A 23,804-nucleotide genomic window follows, 5' to 3' on the forward strand; every position below is an offset into this window, starting at 1 on the left:
AATTAGATCTGCAGAGTTTTACGTTTTTGACAAATGTATTTATGCTCCTGCTGGTTGAGCCCGAGGGCTGCAGGATGAGACCAGGCGAAGGAAGTGGGGGCGTACGAGGACACTGTGCTTGGTTACCACAACCAGAATCCGAATTGGAATTGCAGATGGCGCCCGACCTGCGCCACTTCGGCCTCGCCGTCGTTCCTGTCCGAGTTGGTAAAAGAGGAGGGAGGGGCTACTGGTTCGCTCGGTTCCTTCGTAGTCTTCGTACGATTCATCCTCCGGTCCGTCGGCTACTGTTATTAAACGCCGACGACGACGAAGAGGTGTTTCCGACGATAAAGTACGGCATCGAGATAATAAGAGGAGCACGAGCGTGGCCCCCGCGGCGACTCGTAAGGAGAACCAGAGCGATATAGGAGAGAGAGAAGAAGGGAGGGAGCCCGAGGGTCCAACCAGCGTATCCGATTTTCTCGGGCATCGAAATCGTAGGACGTCGCGATGGTAAATCCGGCGGCTGTTTCTCGTTTGGCTCTGCAGACCGCTCGGGATTTATCAATCTGCCGTGTACCTATTCCCAACGGTCGTACGATCCGGAAGATAACCTACTACTGCAACTGAATTAACTGCTCCGCTCGAGGTTTGTTTTCTGTCAGCGAATCCGAGATTGATTCTCTCCTCCCCGTTTCTGTTGGCTCGCGCGAGACACGCACACGCCTCGAGAGACGTGCACATAACACTCTGTGTACGGCCTGTCGGAGAGCGGCGGTCGTTCGACCGTAAACCGGAAATCACTTGGAGAAACGGAAATCGTGTACGCGTCTCGGGAAACTGGATCCTCTTCTTTCTCTGTCCCTCGTATATACACCTTGCCACCAGATCCGAGTCGTTTTTATTGTACGGATCGCTCGGAGATTACACGGTTTATCGAATAACGACGCAGCCACGTCGAATAGAATTGCCGCCGCAGACCGTCGAAGAGAAATCTATGCGTAGAATAATGTTTTAATGTCCCAACGACATCATGACTCTCGCTGCGATCGGCCGTCGTATCGCATGAACCGGATGTCGGGAATAACAAAGACCGACCGTCGGACGAAGTTTTATTCACAGCGACCAAGTTGTTCCTCCGATAAGGAGAACGAAATTATTTTCCTTGTAACACGGCGCAGTCGATGCCAATAAAAAATGAGCTTGGAGTAAAATTATCGTAAATAAAAATATCGAAACATACATTTTCTGTGATCACCGGAGATATTTCTTTTGAAATGTTTCGATGAAGATTCGTTTTGTCGATTTCATCGCTCAGGCGATCTTACGAACACGCGAGAGTACTAGTTTCCAGTGATCGATGTGTCTGCGCGGGCCACGTATCGACGTTAGCACAGGTATCCGAGAATCGATGGAGGGACACTCTCGTAAAACATGATTTTCTTGTTATCGATATTCCGTCGTGCGAGTATCCGCTCAGAGGGCGAGCATTTCTTCGTGGGTGAATTTCGGTGTCTTCTTCGTCATCAGAGTTTCATTCGGAAGAAAAAGAAAAATGGCGGCGTGTAGCGTGTAGATCGCGCGACCACCGAGCGGTGCTCCGTGTATTTCCGTAACGTGCACCACGGGGTCCTCCGTCACGGTCCGATAAACCAAGAGAATTCGAGGAAGTGTTACCTTCGAACCGAATGTGTCGCATCGGGAGACCGATGAATTTTAATTTACGGGTAGAGCAGTCGTTTTAAACATACATACACGTGAACAGAAGAGAGAGAGAAAGAGAGAGAGAGAGAGAGAAAAGGCGTGAGAGAGAAAGAGGGAGATGTGTGTACGCGATCGTAGACCCGCGGCTCGTCACGTTAATGTCATCGGGAAAGAGAAAACGGTGTAGAGCGATGGAGAAGTGAATGCCGTTCTCCTTTTTTTTACCCTGCCGCGAGATACGCGGTCCCGGGAGGAGGCTGAGGGGAATTAAAAGAGTATTCCCGATGCGCGACAGGAACACGGGAGGACGTACGTGGGACAGAACGAGCCTCGTCCAAGATGTCAGGAAGGCTGCCCCGTCTGCGTGCACTTCGGCCACGACCCCAGCAATCCAAGAACGAGCTACAAAAGGAAGGTAACCTTAAAGAAGACCTTAAGGAAGCCACGATGAAGGAACAAGAATCGCGAACCAGTGCCGAGGAACTTTCGTTCGAAGATAAAGACGATGATTCCGCGAAGGACAGCTTAAAGGGCGAGCATGACGGGCTTCTCGACTGTACGGTGCCCTCGCAGAGTTACGAATGCAAGACTTGCAAACCGCCGAAGCCACTTCCGAGTCTTAAGGCTTACCTCGATCATTTGAAAAAGGAGCATAAACAAAAGGTATATACTGTTATCATTCTTGTTATTTCGAACTAGGGGAAGACGAATCCGTAATGGAGTTCTATTTGTACTTTTTTCGCTTCCATAAATAGAAATATAATACAATTAAATCACGCACCGAACGATAATAAAATAGAATTATTAAAAAATTCTACATTGTTTATGACAATTTCATTTTGAAATACTTCTTCTCATATTTTTTTTTATTAACACGGGACATTCGTTAAGGACACTTTTATTATTCAAGAAATTGACTGCAATCTGGATAGAGTTATTGTTGACTTTGTAAGGAGCGCCTAATGGTTTCCAGGGAAAATTTGTACGCGATGCTGGAAATAGATGTTCAATGTGTCCATATATTGCATTAAACTCAAGGGACCTTGAAACCCACCAAAGAGTGCATCATTTAAAAAGGAGATTTTTTCGATGCGCTAAATGCTCTTATGTAACACATGTGCGTGCTCGTTACACGAAACATGTGAAGTATCATTCTATGCCAATGATCAAATGTGATGCCTGTGATTTTCGTACGCCATACAAGGTTAATGCAATTCCCATAAAATGTAAACTGTTTGTTTTCATAGAAAACCAATAACTGTGAACTTACTTTGTACAGTGGAATTTAGACAGACACACTAGGAACCATGGAGGAGGTGGAGCTTTTCAATGCCGTGCCTGTAATTTCACAGCTGACATCAGGCAGAGCTTGACAGTGCACGAGACCAATCACCATGAGCCACCTGTAGGACAAACTAATCGCAAGTCTAATGCACCTTTTGAGCGTAAGCCGAGAAATAGTCCTAAGCGTTACAATCAGGTAAAATATGACAGTTATGTCGATAAAAATTTATAGACATGTTCTAGATGAGTTTCAAATCTACATGTATTATGATTTTAGGTTGGCGCGAGCGACTTTCGGGAAACGCTTCATATTTCCGGAAGTACGACTGTGTCCTTAAGCCCTGGAGACTCGTTTATGTCCGATCAATCGATGAATTCCGTAGAAGATAAAAGAAGTGCAATAGCTAATGCAGAGTGCATAGCACTGAAATGCGAAGAGAAGGGCTGCCAGTTCATTACCGCGTGGGATTCCGAAATGCAGAGACACTTGGCAGAATGTCACGCCCCAGTTACACCGAATAAGTCTAGGAAACCATTGCCAATGTTAATTCCTTTAAGTCCTGCTAAATCCAATAATACTGCCGGTGGATCCTCCACGACATTGTTAAAAGTTCCGCGAGTAAGAGTGCGACCGGAACTCGCTCAAATTGCCAGAGACACAGAACTGGCTAGGTTGTATGGAAATAAAGAAGTTAGTCATCTTCTTTTTTTTTTTAATCCGTTATATGAATTTTGTTTGTTAGTAATCTGAACGTACTTCCTACAGGTCAACAACTTAAAGAAGGATACTAATAACGCAGCAGATTTGTTTGAAAAAAAAAATGCGTCCTTCTTTGATAAGCTAAAGGAAAAACTTACTACATCGGCATCAATAAATAACGGAGTGGCGGAGGTAGCAGTAAGTACCACGAACGATTTGAAATGCTGGTGTACATTTAAAGCTAGTAGCATGGAGGAGCTGGCTTGTCACAAACAAACACACCACACTGCTCTCAGTGTATCTGTGGGCACGACGCGTTGCCCAAAGTGCAGAAGACGTTGCAAAAGCTCGACTGATCTACAAGCGCATATGCAGTGTTGTCGCTCGACGAGTAACGATGCGTCCATAGACAGTAGCTTAGAAAAATTATCGAATTGTTCAGAACTACGTGTGACCTCGTATCGCGGTGAATATGCATTCCCAGCGCAAACGGATTGGGACGTAAATCTCAGTGGACTCAATTCTTCTGGATCATCGGTATGATGTTTCTATAGAAATAATCTATCTATACATACTTTATCTAACCGCGTGCACATGGAATAATGAAATAAACACACGCACACGAATGAATAGACGAATTGCAATACGAGAGTCAACAGATCTGACTATATACATAACATATATCTTGTACACACGTTAAATTTTTATATACTAAGTGTTTTGATTGCAAGCATCCCGTATGACCATTACATGATAATACACAATACGCAGAGTGCCCGATTCGATTTTATCATCTGAAGTATTTTCTTTAGGCTTCGATGTTTCGATAGAGTCTCTCTTATTTTATTGAAACATTTAAGATACAGGAGATAATGCAGAATGACAAAGTCGGATGGAATATACCCCCATACTTAAAACGTACTTCAGCTTGAAGTTACGATCATTTATTTTAAGTATGCGATGCTGTTACGATAAATTGTTGTTAGTGTTTGTATATTCAATATTTTTTTTTTGTTCCTTTTTGTTTATGTTTGTACATACATCTTTTTATTATTAAGAATGTGCTTTCAATGTTTCCCTTATGGCGATCGAGACCGTAGCCAATTGTGTTTCGAACTTGTTTAACAGTTTATTTTGATAAAGGCAGTAAAATCTTTTGTCAGGTTGAAGGCACCTCAGCGCATCCAAGTGGCCGACGGGTATTCAAATGCCCGCATTGTCCATTTTGGGCATCCACCGCAAGTCGCTTTCACGTTCATATAGTCGGTCATTTAAATCGGAAGCCATTCGAGTGTTCCCTGTGCGCGTACCGCTCTAACTGGCGGTGGGACATCACAAAACATATTAAACTTAAAGCAGCTAAAGATCCAGTTCATATGACTGCCAGGGTACTTATGACGGATGAAACCGGTCGACGGAATTATTCCAAGTATAACAAGTATCTTGCACAGGTGAAAGCACTAATTTCACTTACATTAAGCCGAGCTAGATTACTAGTTGTTAGCGAACCAGTGCTTGTCGATATTGTTTTCTAGGCGCACTGATCTTGCTCTTTTATTTTTGTTTACATCTACGACAAGCACCAGTGATGATCCTTTTGAACTGTTCTATCCGTAGAACAATGAAAAACGTATCTCGATGGGAAAATAAAAATTGATTTTTATCGAAGCGCTTGGACACTTGATTGGTGTTATGATTTCATATTTTTATTGAAATTACAAGCATATTCTTAGTAATTGAAACCGACACGATAATAAGAATAATATTTAAATGTTTCGATGCTTCGAAAGTGACCTTCAGTTTTTTTCAAAGAAATTCTCAGTGTGCCGATTAGTCGTTTTTTTATGCCGAGTTATACCGAGTCTATTTCCCGTCGCGCAACAGCAATGTTTCGCGCATATATGGTAGAAACGACTGCATATCAAACGTAATCCGTTTCTGTACTTTCTTAGGTGGAACAACAGTCATGGGACGAGCAAAATATGGAGGAGCGTAGCGTAGAAGAATCTAATTCTGATGAGCCACCGACTAAGTTATTGATTATGAACAGTAATGAGTATTTGCAAACGCCGGAATTTAGTTCTACTCCGGTTTCGATTGTATCCACGAACGAAGGAAGTAACGTTAACACTATCAATATTGGCCTAAGACCACCGCCTCCGTTAAAAGCTGCTGCTAGAAACCGCGGTCAATCTTTGCTAAAAAATAATTTAATCACGTCACACGGACAGAGTGGATCCACTTCCGCTACGCTCTCCTCCGATGACAATAAACGCACCATGTGGAAGTGCAAACGTTGCAACTTTAGACATTCAAATAGAGACACTGTGTCGTTGCACGTGAAATCGCACAGCGAATCAGAGCAACGCCATGAAGACGAGAAAGTAAACATTGTTGCATATTTTATGGATAAATGCTTCAATCTTTTCATTATAGTATCTGTGTTTTAACTCGACTTATATTTTCCCTGTAGAATCCATTCGGTTGCGGAGACTGCCCATTTTCAGCGCCGGATGCTGCAACTTTGTCTATGCATAGAATTCATCATCGCCCCAATTTAGAAGCCATTTTCAAATGCTACCTATGCCCCTATTATGTCAGCACGAAAGCGTATGTATTTGAACTTTGTAAAAATTAAACTGAACACATTCAGAGAGAAGAGACTATGTATGTTTGATCGTTGCAGAGAACTTCTGGACCACGTCAGGCTTCACGGCGAGGAACTTGCGGTCGTACACCAACAGAGTACGGATTATAATTTTTCATCGGTTAAATATAAAGCGCAACAGGCTAATTCCGATAACAGTAAGTCTGCTGCACTTTTGGTGATTCGTTGCTGAGCGTCATTTGTTGCTTTCCGTTTCAGATACCAGTCGCATGAAACAGGAGAAGTCTATAGAACAGGTGATTCACATAACCACGCAGAACAATGTGACTTGTATATCAAACGCCTCGAAGAACGCCAACGCACCGCCGCCACTTCTGTTGGATACTCGAGCACTGCCAGACGCGCCATTGGTCTGGGTGTCTAGACTGGACGGCACCCTCGCGAAGATGTTGAAGTGTCGTCATTGCCCGTACGTGTCTTCTAGACGCGCAGAGGTTCGGGATCACGAGACCATGCACTTGGATACACCCAGCCAGGGGCCCGTTATCGCTTGCACAGACTGTAGTTTCACCTGTACCCGCCGAGAAATCATGGTCGCTCACACGGAAATGCATTCCGGGTCATTGGGTACTGTTCACTGCTTGGTAGATGACTCTAGACCCGACTCCCAGCAACTGAATGACCTGACCACGCTCCTCGGATTTACTCACACCCCTGTGTTAGGTTCGGAGCCGGACCTGCGTGACTCCAGACTGGTGCATTGTTGTAGCAAATGCCCAGCGCGATTCCTCTGCGAAAAAGAACTGAGGATCCATTTGCGGTACCATTCCACAGAGTTGGCGTATTCGTGCCAATGGTGCTCGTACGCTGCTCGCCAGCCGGCTCACTTGTTGGCCCATCAGAAGGCGCACTCCACGGAGTATCAGGAGCGTACGAAGTACTTATTGTCTCTGTACGGACACTCTCAAAGGTACCCACCTCCTACCACGGCTTGCGTCGAAGCGGGTGGCCAGGATTCAAGCAATCGAACGTCCACAGTCGCGTGGATCGTTGTCGAGATCTCCGAGACCTCGAGTAATAACTTTAACAATATTAGCAATGCAAATCAACCGAGAACCGGGAACCAGGTGTTCACCTGTGCCAAATGTCCTGCCCGTTACTTTAAGTTGGATGCTTTGGAGTATCACATGACCCTGCATGGATCGAACAATAGGTTTAAGTGCACTGAATGCGACTACTCCTCGAAGACTGCTCAGAACCTAGTTAAGCACCAGGTAGTTCATAGACGACAGAACGAGACCAGCGAGATAGCTGCGAATCTGTCACCGCCGCCTTCTGACCCTCAGTTCGGACTGTACATGCGGGGCAACCCGAACTTTGTTTATCCTGGTTACTTGAGAAACGGCAGATTGAAAGAGAAACGATATAAATGTCACAAGTGTCCATCCGCTTTCGAGAAGCGAGAACAGTACAGGGTTCACCTGACGTTGCACGGCGCGAAACAGAGATACCGTTGCGACACCTGCGATTACTCCGTCAAGTACTATGCAAATTATATTCAGCATCTGAAGAAACATCAAGCAAACGCCGAAGCTCAAGCTTCTCGTAGGCAATTTGAGGACGACACGATTACCATCGATAGCGACACTGTTTCTGATAATGTAGCATCCGTGTCCCGTTCTGGGAAGACTCTTAAGTCGTCCTGCAGCTCGTCGACCACGGTGTCCCTGAACGGGGCATCGATACTAAACTATGGCGGTATGCAGGCCTCCAATCAGGATAGACAATCATTGATATTAATGCAGAAGAAAGGAATGCTCGTCTCGCATAACGAAGAAGTGGATACCCTACGCTGTCAGAGCTGTCCCTTCTCGACCTGCGACAAAGACGCCATGGACTCCCATAAACGTCGCCACGGTATAGAACGAGTGACACCGTCCTGTCCCCATTGTGATTACAGACCAAGAAAAGACGAAAATATTGGCGAACATATCAGGCTGCACTTTACTAGACTTTACAAGCCTGAGTCCTATCTAATCATAGAGTTCTTAACGTTAACGATGAAGAAACTATCGAACAATGGAAAGGAGGAGAAGCAGAAGTCAACAGAATTATTATTCAAAGAATATCAAGATGGAAGATTCTTCCCCGTTAGCGATACTAATTCATTCGGCAACAGTTCGACCGTAAATAGCTGTAAGGAGAAAGTTTTAGTGGATCCTAATACTGGAGAGACGAAACATTTGAGCGCTTAAGAACCATCATAGGGAAACGATCATGTAATATACACATTTCTGTATATATAATATACACTTGAGTGTCGTTGTATGACGCATTTTAGGCGTTTCTGTACAACTTTTTTTAGATCATTCATTGAATCATAGAATCAATCATTTAAACTATTGTTACAATTTGAATAGTAGGCCATACATAAGGAAAGGAGATGTTTGATTTGTTCGTAGTGCGGCTGTCTTAGCTTTTATTTAAGAAGTTTGCATGAGAACGAGTGTGCAATTAATTTTTGCCTGTTCGCTATTGTAATATTTCTGTACAGATGAAATTTTTCCGTTATAAATAATAACGTCGAGTGCCGCCACTGTGATTATAAGCGAGCACGATCATAGTCACTATATATCAAACTCGTTTTGAGATTAAACGTGTCGTAATTACCGAAACCACCTTATTTCATTCGGTTATCAATTTCACCAGGTATAACACGTTATTGTAAATACAAGAGTTAAAAAACTATCGATCTTGTACGATACAATAATAAACAAGTGCTATTATAAATCGGTGGTAAACCTGTTCTGTTCCGTATCGCCCGCCAATTTCGTCAATTGTTCTTCAGTTTCGATAATTCGATTTGATGAATTCAAATTGCTGCAACGTAGATATAATGTGTTTTATTTTAATTCGGTGAAATTGAATAATATAACAACAAACGGATAGTGGACAGAAGTCGTCCATGATAGTCGGAAACCGGGTCTACGTTGAAAGCGTCGGCAGATGAAATTCCGAGGAGAGAGTCGGTGGGATCAATAAAATCCTTGTCGTAGAGTCGCGCATGACGGAATTTATTTTACGAATTTCTTAAGGTTATGAAAGGAACCCGTGTTAGAAAACAGTGTCACACTGAACGTGACAGGTAAACAACCGTGGTAGATTCACTTAAATGCAGAAAAATGTTCGAGGGTGCTATAGCAGCGTTCCTGAACCGGCTCCTGGGCAAGTACGTTGAAGATTTGGACACTGAGCAGTTTAATGTCGGGATTTTTTCCGGTGATACATGTTTAACCGATCTTAAGTTGAAACCCGAAGCTCTGGTAAGATTTTGGCGGTGTCTTGTCCGAGATGTCTGCCACAATTTTCATTGAAAAATCACAATGATATTCGTGCGAATGATTATTTGCAGTACCAGCTTGGTCTTCCCATTAGGGTAGAAGTAGGGCTCATAGGAAAGATCGTTTTAAAGATTCCATGGTCTGGATTATTTTCCCAACCCATTATCCTCAGTATCGAGGTAGAAAACTTATTTTTCTTTTGCCATCAATTGCTAGCTGTATGCTTAACAATTTTATTTGAACATTTAAGGATGTGTACATAGTAGCTGTACCTGCTGCTTATGGTACTTATGATGCAGAAGTACAAAAGAAATTAATAAGGGCTGAAAAGAAAAAGATATTGGAAGATTTAAGGGAGGATGAAGTTCATAAAGCAGGTAGCTTATAAAGTTAAATTTGATCTTTGAGGCAGTTGCTAACATATAGAATAATTTTTAGAATTCTTTGATAACATATTCACGTCAGTGACAAAGAACTTTCAAATTACTATCAATAATGTACATATTAGATATGAAGAAAAGTTAAATGATTCTCTGTGTGCATGTGGTATCTGTATACAGAGTATATCTGTGATGACTACAAACAGGTAATTGTTTTCTTAATTTATTTCATGATTCATGAAATATGTGTTGCTAATTGAAAATAAATTCTAGCAAATGGAAACCTGGTGTTTGTGGAAATAATGTGAACACAGTTTATCAATTAGTAAGAGCAGAATCTCTCAGCATGTATATGGATCATGACACTGAATCTTCTCTCATGAGCAACAGGTGTGATTGGGACATATCTACTTTCCTAGATTGGAAAGACACAATGCATAGGTCTCTGCAAACTTTTGGTGTTGGAAGCAAGGAATTTCAATTCCGTACGTTTGTAAGCTGTAATTTAAAACTCTGCAATGGCATGCTAAGATGTCCCGAAACAAAATTAAAAAAAACTTTTTTTTATATATTTTGAGCAATTGAATTTTATAGCATTAAGCTATATACCTAGAAGTATTTTATACAATTTATAGTTGGAGAAAACAGTATATGTCCTTGCAAGGTACATTTTGTTACAAAATAGTTACTTATTCAGTGGAATTGACATTATTTGAATGGTATTCTAGTTCTAAAACCTTTCACGGCAAAAATAAAGGTAATTATACACAAAGGAAACGAGGCTCAACCATGTCGTATGTTAGTTGATATAGTTTTACATGATGTTGCGATGCAAGTTACAGAACAGCAATATATTACTTTCTGTCATCTTTATGATTCGCTGGAACGTGCAATTATCAATAAGTAAGCAATCTAAACTCTACGTTTCTTCGAAGAGAACGTATTTGTATTTATTTTAATAACGTTGTAGACCTTACATCAAGTATCGTCCTAATGAAACTGTGTTGATGAATTCATTGGCTTGGTGGAAGTATGCCTACAATTCGATTCTAGAGTACAATGTGAGACCCTATACTTGGCCGAGAATTGTTGAACACAGGAAAAACTACAGGAAGTATAAAGAAACCTGTCTCCAGAGTTTACTTCGACCAAATGATACAGAACTAAAGTTAGATTTACAGAAGTACGAAGATTGTTTGACGATATTGAATATAGTAATCGCCAGAGAACACGCCAGACAAGAATTGCAAAATAAAACTATGGAAGAGAAGTCTCAGGATTTGAGTAACGTTCATTCGGTACAAAAGAATTCGTCTTCATCCACAGAAGAGCAAGCTCCGAATGCCGAGAACATCGAAATGCATGAAACCAAAATGTTATCTCAGAATAATGTCAATAACGGATTAGAAAAAAAGTTGAAGTTAGAAAAGCCACCGCAACCTAATGGTACAATTAGGAACATTTATACAAAGTAATACAGTATATATACTACGAATAATACGTATAATTTTTTTATTGCAGATTATAAATTTAATTTCACTTTGGCAAATGCTTGTTTGAGTTTTCTCAACAACAGCGACAGAGAAATTCTTGTTATAACTATGACGCAATTTCTGACGAGCATCGAGATACAACCGATCATGTCTGCTTTTAAGGTGTCTGCTCGGGCTGAGAGCTTTGTAGTGGAAGGTGTTTCTCCAGAAGGTGACCTGGTACCTCTAATCACTGTAGACAACATTCTTACAGGTATTTTAACATATTCTTTGTACAAGTACTTGATTTGTGATCTTTATGATTTTTCTGTTTAGACAACGTGTCGACCAACTTTCTGGCAATAGACTTCGAGAAGAATGGAGATAATGTGGACCCAACTTTCGAAGTTTCTTTAAAACTTGAACCTGTTGAAATTACATATTACCATGTAATTGCAATATGATTTTTACCATATGGATCATATAGGAACATATATTTTTATTATAATTTCATTTCAGCATGCCGCGATGGAGATTATACAGTTCTTTAAACTGAACGACACAAATATTCGTACCACGATTCTGTGGATGTACAAGCTTTACGAGTACATGAAAGGGAATCTTTTGGCTTTGACGGACAATATCATTTCTCAGACCCTACGGATCAGTTTCAAAATTGACATTAAAGGGCCGTACATCGTGTTTCCTGAACACGGATCGATACAGAAGTGCGTACGATACGAAACATTTCCTAAATGTAACATAATTGTGATTGAATCTGTACGTAACACGAAGGGATTTTAGAGGCGGACACATTCTCGTTCTGGATTTCGGTAACGTGAGTGTGTCCAACGAACTTCAAGCGACCAACTTGCAGCTCGAAGATGCCACGCTTATGGAACTAGAAGAATTGCTCTACGATAGGATACACTTAGTATTCTCTGGAGCACAAATCTTGTTCTGTCATTCAGGTATGTTTCACTTTCCCTTGTGAATTTCGGTCATAGTCTTTAATATCTTTGACATACGTTGCAGGAGACGACTGGAGAACAGCCAGGAAAAGAAAAGACTCCGAGTGTCACTTTGTACAGAAGGTACAAGCGAACACAACTATCTCGTACAGTATAAAACCAGAGTACCATCAATTACCCAGGTGTGTTTTCATAGTTCACATCAAATTGCAATGAAGCTTGTTGAAATTTTTAATTTCACAGGACCAAGGTGAACGTTTCGATTTCAAGCATCAAATTCAATCTGTCTGAGAACAAGATACAGATGATCGTTCACTTTTTGAATTTATTGTTGTTGACCTACCAGCAAAATTTTAAAAACTGTGACTTCAATTGGAAACAATACAGTTCAAAGAAGAGTTCCGATGATACTGTTGTGACGTTAAAAAAGTTGAAAAATGTTCAGCGCAGCGTATGCATGCTATCTATTGGAACATTACAGAACAAGTTTAATCATGTTACCAAAGAACTGTTGGCCAGTAACGTGCAGAAACAGAAACTCGATAGGTAACGAAGTAAGACTTAATACTAACTTTAAACGTGTATATATATATAGATTTATTAATACTTCATTGACTTCTTCTTTCTTAAGATAATTGTAAGCAAATGGTTGATGAAAGTGTTTTATGTCGGCAGGAGTGTTGTATCTTCGGAGATTAGCGAAGAAGATTTGGAATTATTGTCTAAAACTATCAATTTATCTGGATTCGATGATAACGTGTCCCCGTGTAATCATATCAACTTGTTACTAAGATTTGCCATTGGAGAGGTATTCGCACATGAAAATTTGCTGTATTTAATTATCATGGATAGTTTTCTAATAATATTTCTAAATTCTTAGCTATCGTTTCACTTGGTAAGCCTCAATCATGGAAGAGAAGAGCCTTATTTAAATTTGAGGCTGCATGGATTGTACCTTGAGACTGCCCTTATGGTGTATGGTCCAGCAATTCAGTTCGGAGTAGGATCTATACTTTTGGTGGATAAAACTAATGCGGGTGTAACAGGATCCTACTTGGAGTTAATATCAACCGAAGAGCCCCATGAAGTTCTTGTTGTATCGTACCGTAAGGTATATCAGAGAATACTTTCAATTATAAATCGCTTATTCATCCTTCTAAGAGCTTTTAATTCTTCAGGTGAAATCGAACTGTCCCGACTTTAAGTCGCATTTCAGAAGCATCGAAAGATCGCTCATCATAAACATTCTTAGTATTCACATAAATCTTCACAGACCGGCGCTAATGAAATTGCGAGAATATTGGTTCGGTTTAATCAAGTGAGTACTTGATACGCTTGCAATTTTAAAGGAGACTACTTTCATTAACAAGTATATCAATATTTTCAGTACACTCGAGAAGAACAATCTAATCAGTTTCGCAGAGAAAGTATTCCGCACTATAGCACAGTGGAAAATAAAGGATAATGATCCACCCATTCCTCCAGGTAGGGCATAGAGAGTAATAACTAAACTGCGGACCTTTATATAAAGTTAAATTTTCATTAAAATTCCTCAGGTGCCATCAAGTTGAATTATTCTGCGAGACTCAGCGCGCTCGTTCTTCGATTTTGCGACAAAGACATGGACCTGTTAGAGATACAAGTCCTTGGATTGGAGAACGACTGCATTTATAATGCCAATGAGAGGATGGTTTTACGCGCTCATTTGAGGCACTTATTCGTCGAAGACTTACACGACGATACCCTGTATTCAAAAGTATGATTTACTATACTCTATTCTGAAAAGCTTGCTTTTATGTATTAAAGCTAATTTTTTTTAAATTTTAAGCTCTTGACCACCGATGAGGACAAAGTACTCGACTTGAAATATGTAAGACACATGCCAAGACTGTACACGTATTCCGACATCGACACCAAGAAGGATGACGTGATGTCGGATGGAACTTTCAAGCTCTCCATTGGAAGAATTAACTGTGTACTAGTTTCTAAAATATTGCACGATTTAAAGGTACAGATTCTCGTCCTGCATTCTTCTAAAAGTCCTGAAAGTGTAAAAAATTACAAATCCAATTCATTCCACAGCACTTTTTAGCGCCGTTCCTTTCAACGTACTGTATGCAATTTAAAAATTATTTGACCGATAAAATCCGTGATGGTATCAAAGATTTTAAGAAGAGCGCTACGAAATTGCACATTTTTATCGATATTCAAGGCCCTATATTTCTCCTACCGCAAAGGAAAGATGTTCCTAGTCTTTTGGTATTAAATACAGGTTGTGCTGACCAAGTAGTAGCCAAGATTATTAATTGAATGCAATTATTAAGATCTTTATTTCTTTTAGGTGTTTTATCGATGGAAAATTTTTTCAAGAAGGTCGATCAATCGACTGAGAATTCTAGAATCGATGGAAATCATTTGATAATCGATAATATCCTGGTGAAATTGAAGAATCTGACTGTATCCAGAGCGATCATGACGCTAAGTAGGGATTTGGAAATTCAGGTAAAATTTATTGTCGATTCATCTATCGCGAATGTGCTTCTTACAGAAAATTAGAGAAATTTTGATTCGCAGGAACCGATAGTAGAACCCATACACATTCATTTCGACATTAAAAGGAAAACTGAGTATCGCAGTGCGATGGAGTTCCAAACGTATGGGTTGTTTAATGTGCAAGGTACTATGGATTTCGTGCACATCAATCTGAGCCAAAGAGATTTAAAGTCTAGCATTCTGGTGTGGAAAGACAACATCTCGAAGACTATACTATTCGAGGATATGCATGAAAACGAAACACACTTGGACGTAGAAGAAGAATTGACGAAATCTAATCAGGACATGATGGTGAAGAAACTGGAAGACTTTCTCACCCACAACGAGAACACTGTGTGTGAAGTGAATGCGAAGCTAACTCTTGAAGGATTACAATTAAATTTGTTCTTGGACTCGGAAGAGGTATAACTTTTAGTTACGTTATATTCTTTACTATCAAACTAAGTTCTTAATATATTTGTAGGTATTAAGTTCACCTGTTCGTGACTTGAATCATGGTCTATGCAGACTAACTTTTGGAGAGCTAATCAACACTTATGCAGTCTACAACGACAAGAGTTTGAAGATGAAGATGTCTCTTCAAAGTTGCATTTTGCAAGACACCAGGAAGGATTCTCAAGCTATAAGAAAGTTTGTAAAAGCGTTCTACCCTCTGCCCTTGCGACGGAGAATAAATTGTATCAATGTCATCGTTCTTTTTTAACCGAAGGATAATCCAATCGCCTGCAAAATTAATCGGAGCGCATCCAGAGTCCTGTATTTCTGTGTCAATGTCACCTATCGTTGACATTGCGTACACTCGTACCCCTACCGGAGAAAGGTGTCTTGACGCGCTGATTCAGGAGGTCAGAATGAATTTGTCTGTGCCGTTTGTAATGCATTTGACACGATACATCATGGACTCGATACCGGCCGACCAGATCGAGGAAGGAATCATTAATCACGGATACGAGAGCAACAATCAGAAAACAGTAAGTAGAAGTTACATCGATTCTGTTCGATTGGATGCACAACTGTTTGGAGCTTTCAAAGTCTCCATTAAGCGACAATGAAATTATTGTTCAATGCGTGTTTCTTTTAAATCAAGAACAGGGACATTATCAGCATAGACAGAGATAAATTAAAATACGCACAATACTTTAAGGAAGAGCCAGGTACCTACGTTTGTAACGTCATGTTGCTTCGATTGTCGTTTTCTGTTTAACTATTTCTTCTCTCTTTCTCTGTACGTGTAACAACGTATTAATATGTCATACCGAATTGTAATACTGACTGCTATTTCAAATGTCTAGATGCTTCTGTATCTGTGAGAATACACAAGCCAGAGATCTTGCTTTTCGGAGACCTGAAATCTAGCAACTCGCATGTGATTCTACTGCAAGCAGAGGTGACAATCGAGAGCAGCAGGCACAGCTGTTCGTCGTCAATTGTTTGCACCTTCACCGATGTTCGGGCAAAATCTAAAAGGCAAGGAAACTATGCGAAACAGACTCCATACTGGTTACTATGCCCTTGCGACATCGAGATTTGCAGGAAGGAAGAAGCGCCAGAGTTCAATGCCGATTATACAGTCACTGTTAACGCCATCGACATCCACTTGTCTGCAGAAATCATCCACACGTTCATTGACGTGAGCAACAACAAAGTTTCCATGTTCAAGAATCATCCAATCAAAAATAATACATGTGTATATCTTTTTCAGATACTGAACGAAGCAACGAGTTTCCTGGAAAGCATGCACATAAAAGCGGAAGAGAAGTCATTCAATCCGGATTTCAATGCACACTTTAACTTGTGGACACCGAAAAAAATATCAAATGTACCTTACAAGAAAACCATCAATGGTGAGAATCAAATGTTGATTAGATTCTATTCAGGCTAAAAACGTGTTCTTTGAATTGTACATTACAGATGATTTGAATCTGCTATGCGAATGCAGCGATAAAGTAGTGACATTGCACCTCAAGCCTCTGGTCATTTCTTTGTTGCTGGAGATTGAGTACTCGACGGAGAGATTGCCGGTTATCAAGATGGAGAACATAGTAACTGCCTCCATCAACGATTGGTTTAATAATTTCTCTTTTGAGTCCAGCATGAAGTTTCACGCATTCTGTTATAACGCTGATTACAAAAGCTGGGAGCCATTGATCGATTTGTGTTCTGATGACGATATTAATTACAGACCATGGGAATTAGTAATAAAGGTATTCGTCGTTCAATTAAAAAAAATGATTGTCTTTTACCGTCAGTCTTTACATTGGATTTTATTATGTTTCTCACAGATGCGTCACGGCGAAGCTTTCATGGTAAATTCTAATTGGACCGATCCGTACCAGCAAATAAAACAAGACGCGTTGAAGACTAAAAAGAGGGGATTAAAGAGCATTGATCAAGACTTTACGGATATGGTTTTCATATCTCCGGATCACTTGGCTGTGCCGAAGCCAAATGGTGACACACTTTAAACTCGATTTTCTTTCTGTCGAAACGAAGTACAGAATTTAAATGTGACTACAAATATTTCAGAGACTGAATTGTATGCACCGTATGAAGAAGATTCTGATACAGATGATGACGAGAGTCAGAAGAAGTTGACGAGGACGTCCAATTATTTATTTAATAGTAATAGCAGCGGCGACGAGGATAGTGATAGCGATAACTCCAGCACAAACGAGGATGAAGGACTGGAATTGACACCGGAATGCAACGTGGATTCCTGTGAGGAAATAGCATTCGATAGAATTAATACAATTATTTATATAATTATGTTCAATTACAGTTGGTCCGATCGGTCGCGAATCGATAAAGTCCAACGACATGGCTGTCTACATCACCATCTCCGCGGAAGAGAAATTGAATTTCATAGTCACCCCGAACTTGATTGCTGTCATCGACGTTATCATGAATGCGTTCCACCAAGCCAATAGTGGAATACCAATAGTACCTACCAGTATCAAAAAACTCAATCTGCAGAACGCCATCGGTTACGAAAGTCGAATAGAATTGCTTGCTTCGGAAAATGTCAGGGTACACACTAGAGATACATTGAACATCTTTTTGAATTTAATTCGAACTCTGTTTCCTCTTGTTGCAGGAAGATAACAAAACCGTTACGCGCGTTCTAGCGAGCCAAGGCTACCATAATGTAGATTCACCAGTGAGTATTCCAAGTAGCCCGGAACCAGAGATTCAGTCTACCCATGGCAGTCCGCAATGGGCAGAGAATGACATGGAGTTCGCAGATCCTAATCCGAATTTGCAAAATCACACGATGCCGATTAAGGAAATATTTCAAGACGATTCTTCCATTAGAATATACAAGACAATCACAGGAGAAGTATTGCGTGTTATTGTTCAAGGTATCAATTGTTCTTCATAGGACCGCACCTGCAGGAAAGCGCCGTGACTTTCACAGATTCTTTGTTGCATTCAGGATTCGAAAACGTACTTGTCTACTGTCCTATGCGACAAGGTTGCAATTTGGTTCCATTGCGACCGATCAGGCACGAAGTCCGTTATCATTTGGTCATTGACGCTACCATAGATAATTATTTGCATCGTACAATTACCGTACGATCACCGTTACAGGTAAATGATCAAACTACTGTTATCCATAGTGGTAGTGTCTCACGCACGTTTCATATTCTAATTGCAGATCAGAAATGAAACTTCTTATGCATTGGGTCTTTATTATAAAAAATCATTGTTGGACAAACTGGGACTGACTTCTATAGGCGTGCCAACAAACCCATTCGACGACAATATTAGAATGACAATCATTGAGCCAGATTCTACTTACAATATTCCTTTGTATATAGCTTATCATTTTCCTATATATATACTACCCGCTTATTTAGAGTAAGTGGAAGTCCAAATGCATATAATAAATAACAAATGCCAAGGGTGTGTGGAATAATAGATATCTGTCGCAGGAAATACCATGTCAGCGAGGAAGGAATCTACTGGAAAGAACTGAGCGCGTCGATGAACATAGCCAGAGACATTTATTGTAACATGAAGGAGGATGAGAATCATTCTGTGTTTTGTGTCAAGGTCTCTTGTAACGAAGTTCCATTAACCACAAGACCAAGCTGCCAAGTACCGAGTTACTTGATAAGCATCCACTCTCCACTTATTTTCAACAATCAGTTACCATTCGTTGTAGACGTGAATATACCCTCTATCAACTATGAAGTGAAAATTGAACCCGGGGAGAAAATCAATATGCACTCCTTAAACTGCAACAATGACATACAATTTATATTCAAGGTGCGTGGCATTAATGCATCAAGCTGGCATCGTTGTTTTACCTATTGGCAATGATTTTTTGAAAAATTGGAGACAAATATAGTTCACGGTTTTACAATAGATTATTAGATAACGTCGATTTGCAGATTCAGAATTATTTGGGCGGATATTGGACCGGCTCAGCAAAATTGAATACTAACTTGGAAAGAAAATTCATTCTAATGACAGCGGACAGTGAATCAGACTTGACCAAACCTTTCCTGTTGAATATAGAATTGTGTAAGATCACAAGTTGGCACATTGTTATTCAATCTCAATATTGGATAATAAATAAATCTGGATTGCCTCTGTATATTCAGGTAAACACTCTTTTTTTCTTTTTTTTAAGTAAAATTACAATGCATCAACTTGACGGCTTAACGAAACGGTTTCAGGAGTGTCATTCCCACATAATCAACGAAGTTCCTGAAGAAGAGTTGATTATATTCTCCCAGAAGAATAACAAGAAGGGTACGGTCAGGCTGAAAGCTCATCAGTCCGAGTGGTCCCTACCATTTGGTCTTGAAGGAATTACTTCGATGTCCTTGATCGTGTGCAAGGATACAGAACGCGGAAGGAAGTACAGAATCCTGACGGAAATCGAGAGCTCGCGTTTGTCGAACTTCACGAAAATCATAACGTTCTTACCCTATTTCTACATCAGTAACAAAACGAAAAGAACTCTGAGATTTATGGAGGAGAATGATCAAGCAGACTTATGGAACGACCTCCTGCCTGGACAGAGTATGCCATTTTGGCCAATGACTGATTCGATGAGGATGAGGATAAAGTGGAGAAACAGTCAATTAGTGTCTCAACACTTCGGTATTACTCATATAGGGAAGACTGTTTTGAGAATGGACAACGGAGTAAGTACTGAAAATACTTGTAATGATTGTGAGACTGTATAATGAGAAAATATCGCGTGGATTTATAGTCAGCTATCACCGTCGAGATCAATGGCGGAGTGAATTCTCCTTACAACATCACATTCCAAAAGTGCGTGTCTGGTGATATACCAGTGAGGATAGATAATTTCTGCGACGATCTGTTTCTGAAGATCAGCCAGCACAACTTGGGGCAAGTGGCATTGGTGAATCCGTTCCAAAGCCTTTTGTACACATGGGATGATCCTACGAAGCCCAGAGAACTCATATGGAATGTCTACAACAATAAGAAGACTGGATACGACGCCAAGTTCGAAAAAGCAAGTATACGCGTACCCTTGTGCGAGTGTTATTTTTCAAATAAATATGGATTGTATTACCTTTAGGACGGATGTGGCCAAGAGATTGTTCCTCTTGTGATCGTTGACACATGCAACAGTGTGTCCTCCTCTACTTATTCATACAAACAGGGCAACAACAAGTCAACGTGGTTGGAAACCAAATCTGCAAGTTTCAGCGGCAGTGAGAAGAGCAACGTCTGCGACGAGGATCTAAAGTCACCGACACTGAAACGCTCCCAGACAGAACAAACCACTGTTGTTTATTGGGTGAGCTATATGCAGAGCAATCAAAGGGTCTTGTTGTTCACTCAACAGGAGGCAGTGTTTTTAAAAGCGAAGAACATCATCGATCCTGAACCAAGCAAAAAAGAGATATTCGTTTCCTTTGCTGGCATTGGCGTTAGCATTGTAAGTTGACGATAGTCACTCGGCCTGCTAATTAATTGCTGATTGAATGCAAATACATTTTAGGTAACAAAATCAAACGAAATACTGAGGGAGTTGGTGTACGCCAACGTGACAGACTCTGCGGCTCACTGGGAGCTTTACTTTGGCAGAAAATGGAAAAGTTTATCGCTGGAGTTGAGCGCATGGATAGAGAGCAAATATGTAAATTCTTGTAAAAAGGCTCAGTTAGACAATTTAATTGACGTAAGTACGCCTGGTCTTCTAACATTTGACAAAGAACGAATATATGAATGAATTTTCAGGTTGATCTTGTAAAAATGCACATAACTAAGCCGTTCTTTGGAAAACTGAGAAGAACCTACTCTCCAGCCATTTGGTTGCACATTAGGAAATCTATGACGTTGACTTACTTGCAAGGACATGTGCATAGAATACAGGTACAACTATACTTTCATTTAGCATTGCTCGAATGTAAAATGATACTGAGGTTTGTGTGTGTGTTGCTTCACAGATTGATAATCAAATCCGTAATACAACCTTCCCAGTAGTTTTATACTCGAACTTGCAAAAGAGTGTTTTCAATCACGTTGGAAACCCTAAATTGAAGCACTGTATTGAATTTACTGGTTTGAAGCAAAAGAAGCTAAATTATAACGTTTACAAGTAAGCGTGCAACTTTAGATTTATATTTGTATGTTATTGTTTACTAGAACCTTCGAATTTGTTTCACAGAGGTATTTGCATCATAATTCGGGAATTTGATTTGAATCTACAAGAAGGTTTCCTTCTCTCTTTAATCGACTTAATCCCAAAGAAACCGGTGACTAAATATTCTATTGCTGCAAAACTGAGGAAAGACGTTTCGAGCGTGCACATTTTGCCTTCTAACAGGAATAACGAGGTATCTCCGAAGTAATTTTCATATAATATTAGTTCTAAGCAACTGATGTGTTAACAAAGAACCTGACAGTTGCAGAGTTCGTCTGTTAAAAAGAGGAATATAATAGAACAGTTGTATATTTCTCCGATCTTAGTACGTTTAATATTGCTGGCTGACACAGAGAGACCTAATATTTATAATATCAGTGATATTGCAGATTATAAAAATATTGTCAGATTTATTTTTGAATACTCTGAGAATGGGAGCTCCGAAAAACATGCTGAATTCAGGTGTGTTGAAGTGTTCACATTCTATATGCTTTTGGTGTACTAATACTAATATTAATCTTGAAATTTCAGACTCCCTTGTTACCAAAAGAACTTTATTACCGTTAATAATGCGGAACTTTTGTTTGATTTATCACGGTCATATGCGGCTCAAGCTATGCAACAGTTTCAGGTGTTGATTCGCTCAACTACCGTTCTAGGAAATCAGTATGGCTACAACTTTAAATCACCAGGAGATAACTTTTACGAGGCTAATACCGTAAGCAAATGGAACAGAATATTAATGGGGATATTTTATTATAATCTGAACTATTTTTTGAATTCTGTGTTGCAGTTGATTCTGTGCGGTGACGAAATAGCAGAGAAACTGAGCCACGAGATAGCATGTCAATTGGGCTATGCCACGGTAGACTCTATACAGACGACAGCCTTTAATTTTGACTTTGAACTTCACGTAGCACCAGTTAAGGTAATAGACCAATAATAATAATACTAATGTTTCTGCGATTATTATCGGGTCGATTAATGAGAGCATTTGATTATAGACAAAAGAGCCATGCTTTCAAAACCAGGATGTACCTCCTTTGAATCCTTTGATTCGTACCTCATTTTCTACAGAGATTGAATTAGAAACTTCCAACTTAGTGACTGCGTTTATAAATAGTAAGCATAAATCATTTATTTTTTTCAAGTAAACAAGTACGTAACCATTTTTGTGTCAACTTGTTTAGGTGTTCACCAGGAAGAGTTGAAGTATTTCTTCAGAACCTTAGGAAAGAAAACATCAATATTTTTTCATACTGAAAGTTCCTCCCTGAAAGCTTACTCGAAAGTGATAGCGGACATAATTAAAAGGTATAGAATAAATAGTAATACATTCAATCGAGCAGGTTTATAGTCTGCCATATTTTTCAGGGCACAAGAAATAGGTCATAAGTTTATATCTCGCATACGCTTACCACGTTACGTCAATCCATATAAGGTAAATCATAGTTATTTGAATTAATCAAATTAATTTACAAATGTGAAAATCATTATACTTTCGTTCCAGGGAATCGAGATATTCTCAGTTCACAAAGCGAAAGGAATGCACATTTTGACTTTAATAAATAAAAATCCTTGTATGGAAGCAGACACGTATTGGGCGCATGCTGCTTTGTCTAACGATGGGAAACATATAGCACTGGTTTCTTTGCAGTGAGTAGATTAAAATCATATTTGTTTATCCAATCGAAAGTGTTTCTTGCAACTTATTTTTGATGTTGACTAGGCGTCTATACTTTATCGAGAAAGGATGCGTATGGGGATCTTTGAATGTAAAATGGACATTGGAAACACATCAGCTGCTATCACCTACAACTGTAGTCAATAATAAACTAATCCTACATGTGAACAAGGTATTTATAATGTATCAAAGTAGTATGTTAACTGCTTATATACTTGTAACTGATGAGTTGGTCTTACCTTTAGAACGAAGACAGCTTATCGCCCATGGGAGATTGGTATTTGGAAAGCGAAGCGACAGATATTCTGGAGTGGCTGTGCCAGAAAATAAATATAGCCATGATCTTGAACATGGAGAACGGTATATGTTCAAACCAAGTTGTGTAACTGGAACCCAAACTATAAAAGAAAGATCATTGTATATTTAAATTAATCAGGCACAATAAATTCTCCAATGAACGCAACACTTCCTTCTATATTGAAAACCTATGACTA

General features: G+C 39.9%; 2 protein-coding genes across 13 annotated transcripts; both read left to right on the forward strand.

Moving 5' to 3' along the window:
• The first annotated feature begins 199 nt into the window (after positions 1–199).
• LOC117229693 (uncharacterized) lies at positions 200–9,068 on the forward strand. 6 transcript variants are annotated; one of them, XM_033486352.2, is made up of 11 exons: positions 200–631; positions 1,982–2,349; positions 2,660–2,890; positions 2,966–3,166; positions 3,248–3,661; positions 3,737–4,207; positions 4,834–5,121; positions 5,623–6,054; positions 6,144–6,280; positions 6,357–6,475; positions 6,537–9,068. In XM_033486352.2, the coding sequence occupies exons 2-11, from the start codon at positions 2,026–2,028 to the stop codon at positions 8,531–8,533; spliced, it is 4,614 nt and encodes a 1,537-aa protein (XP_033342243.1). In that variant the 5' UTR covers positions 200–631; positions 1,982–2,025; the 3' UTR covers positions 8,534–9,068. The 6 variants fall into 6 exon arrangements, with proteins under 6 accessions (XP_033342243.1, XP_033342246.1, XP_033342247.1 ...); XM_033486355.2 differs by lacking the exon at positions 200–631 and having other exon boundaries at positions 642–2,349; positions 6,357–6,415; XM_033486357.2 differs by lacking the exon at positions 200–631 and having other exon boundaries at positions 644–2,349; positions 3,737–3,868.
• A 131-nt stretch (positions 9,069–9,199) lies between these two features.
• Positions 9,200–23,773, forward strand: LOC117229691 (intermembrane lipid transfer protein VPS13A). Of its 7 annotated transcripts, none has more exons than XM_076519043.1 (52): positions 9,200–9,601; positions 9,691–9,798; positions 9,870–9,996; positions 10,058–10,205; positions 10,273–10,484; positions 10,728–10,902; positions 10,970–11,445; positions 11,521–11,745; positions 11,808–11,920; positions 11,991–12,199; positions 12,267–12,442; positions 12,507–12,624; positions 12,686–12,988; positions 13,118–13,250; positions 13,323–13,553; positions 13,621–13,760; positions 13,830–13,927; positions 13,999–14,198; positions 14,271–14,450; positions 14,525–14,714; positions 14,784–14,944; positions 15,017–15,397; positions 15,459–15,625; positions 15,705–15,966; positions 16,083–16,149; positions 16,288–16,625; positions 16,698–16,839; positions 16,907–17,199; positions 17,278–17,446; positions 17,522–17,713; positions 17,775–18,022; positions 18,090–18,354; positions 18,429–18,583; positions 18,651–18,853; positions 18,928–19,264; positions 19,390–19,602; positions 19,678–20,151; positions 20,220–20,489; positions 20,556–20,918; positions 20,982–21,161; positions 21,221–21,355; positions 21,430–21,581; positions 21,651–21,819; positions 21,889–22,088; positions 22,158–22,344; positions 22,420–22,554; positions 22,631–22,748; positions 22,817–22,940; positions 23,001–23,067; positions 23,137–23,282; positions 23,356–23,482; positions 23,556–23,773. In XM_076519043.1, the coding sequence occupies exons 1-52, from the start codon at positions 9,461–9,463 to the stop codon at positions 23,694–23,696; spliced, it is 10,284 nt and encodes a 3,427-aa protein (XP_076375158.1). In that variant the 5' UTR covers positions 9,200–9,460; the 3' UTR covers positions 23,697–23,773. The 7 variants fall into 7 exon arrangements, with proteins under 7 accessions (XP_076375158.1, XP_076375160.1, XP_076375159.1 ...); XM_076519045.1 differs by having other exon boundaries at positions 21,895–22,088; XM_076519044.1 differs by having other exon boundaries at positions 17,775–18,016.
• The last annotated feature ends 31 nt before the right edge of the window (positions 23,774–23,804 follow it).

This window comes from Megalopta genalis, chromosome 2 (genome assembly GCF_051020955.1).
Source record: "Megalopta genalis isolate 19385.01 chromosome 2, iyMegGena1_principal, whole genome shotgun sequence".
In the NCBI taxonomy this organism is placed as follows: Eukaryota; Metazoa; Arthropoda; class Insecta; order Hymenoptera; family Halictidae; genus Megalopta; species Megalopta genalis.

Coding starts and splice junctions, on each gene's coding strand:
- LOC117229693 (XM_033486352.2), top strand. CDS start 2,026: ATGTCAGGAAGGCTGCCCCGTCTGCGTGCACTTCGGCCACGACCCCAG. Junction 2,350..2,659: donor AAAAGGAGCATAAACAAAAG/GTATATACTGTT, acceptor AATGGTTTCCAG/GGAAAATTTGTACGCGATGC. Junction 6,281..6,356: donor TATTATGTCAGCACGAAAGC/GTATGTATTTGA, acceptor TGATCGTTGCAG/AGAACTTCTGGACCACGTCA.
- LOC117229691 (XM_076519043.1), top strand. CDS start 9,461: ATGTTCGAGGGTGCTATAGCAGCGTTCCTGAACCGGCTCCTGGGCAAG. Junction 13,928..13,998: donor TGATCCACCCATTCCTCCAG/GTAGGGCATAGA, acceptor AAAATTCCTCAG/GTGCCATCAAGTTGAATTAT. Junction 17,447..17,521: donor GGCTGTGCCGAAGCCAAATG/GTGACACACTTT, acceptor CAAATATTTCAG/AGACTGAATTGTATGCACCG.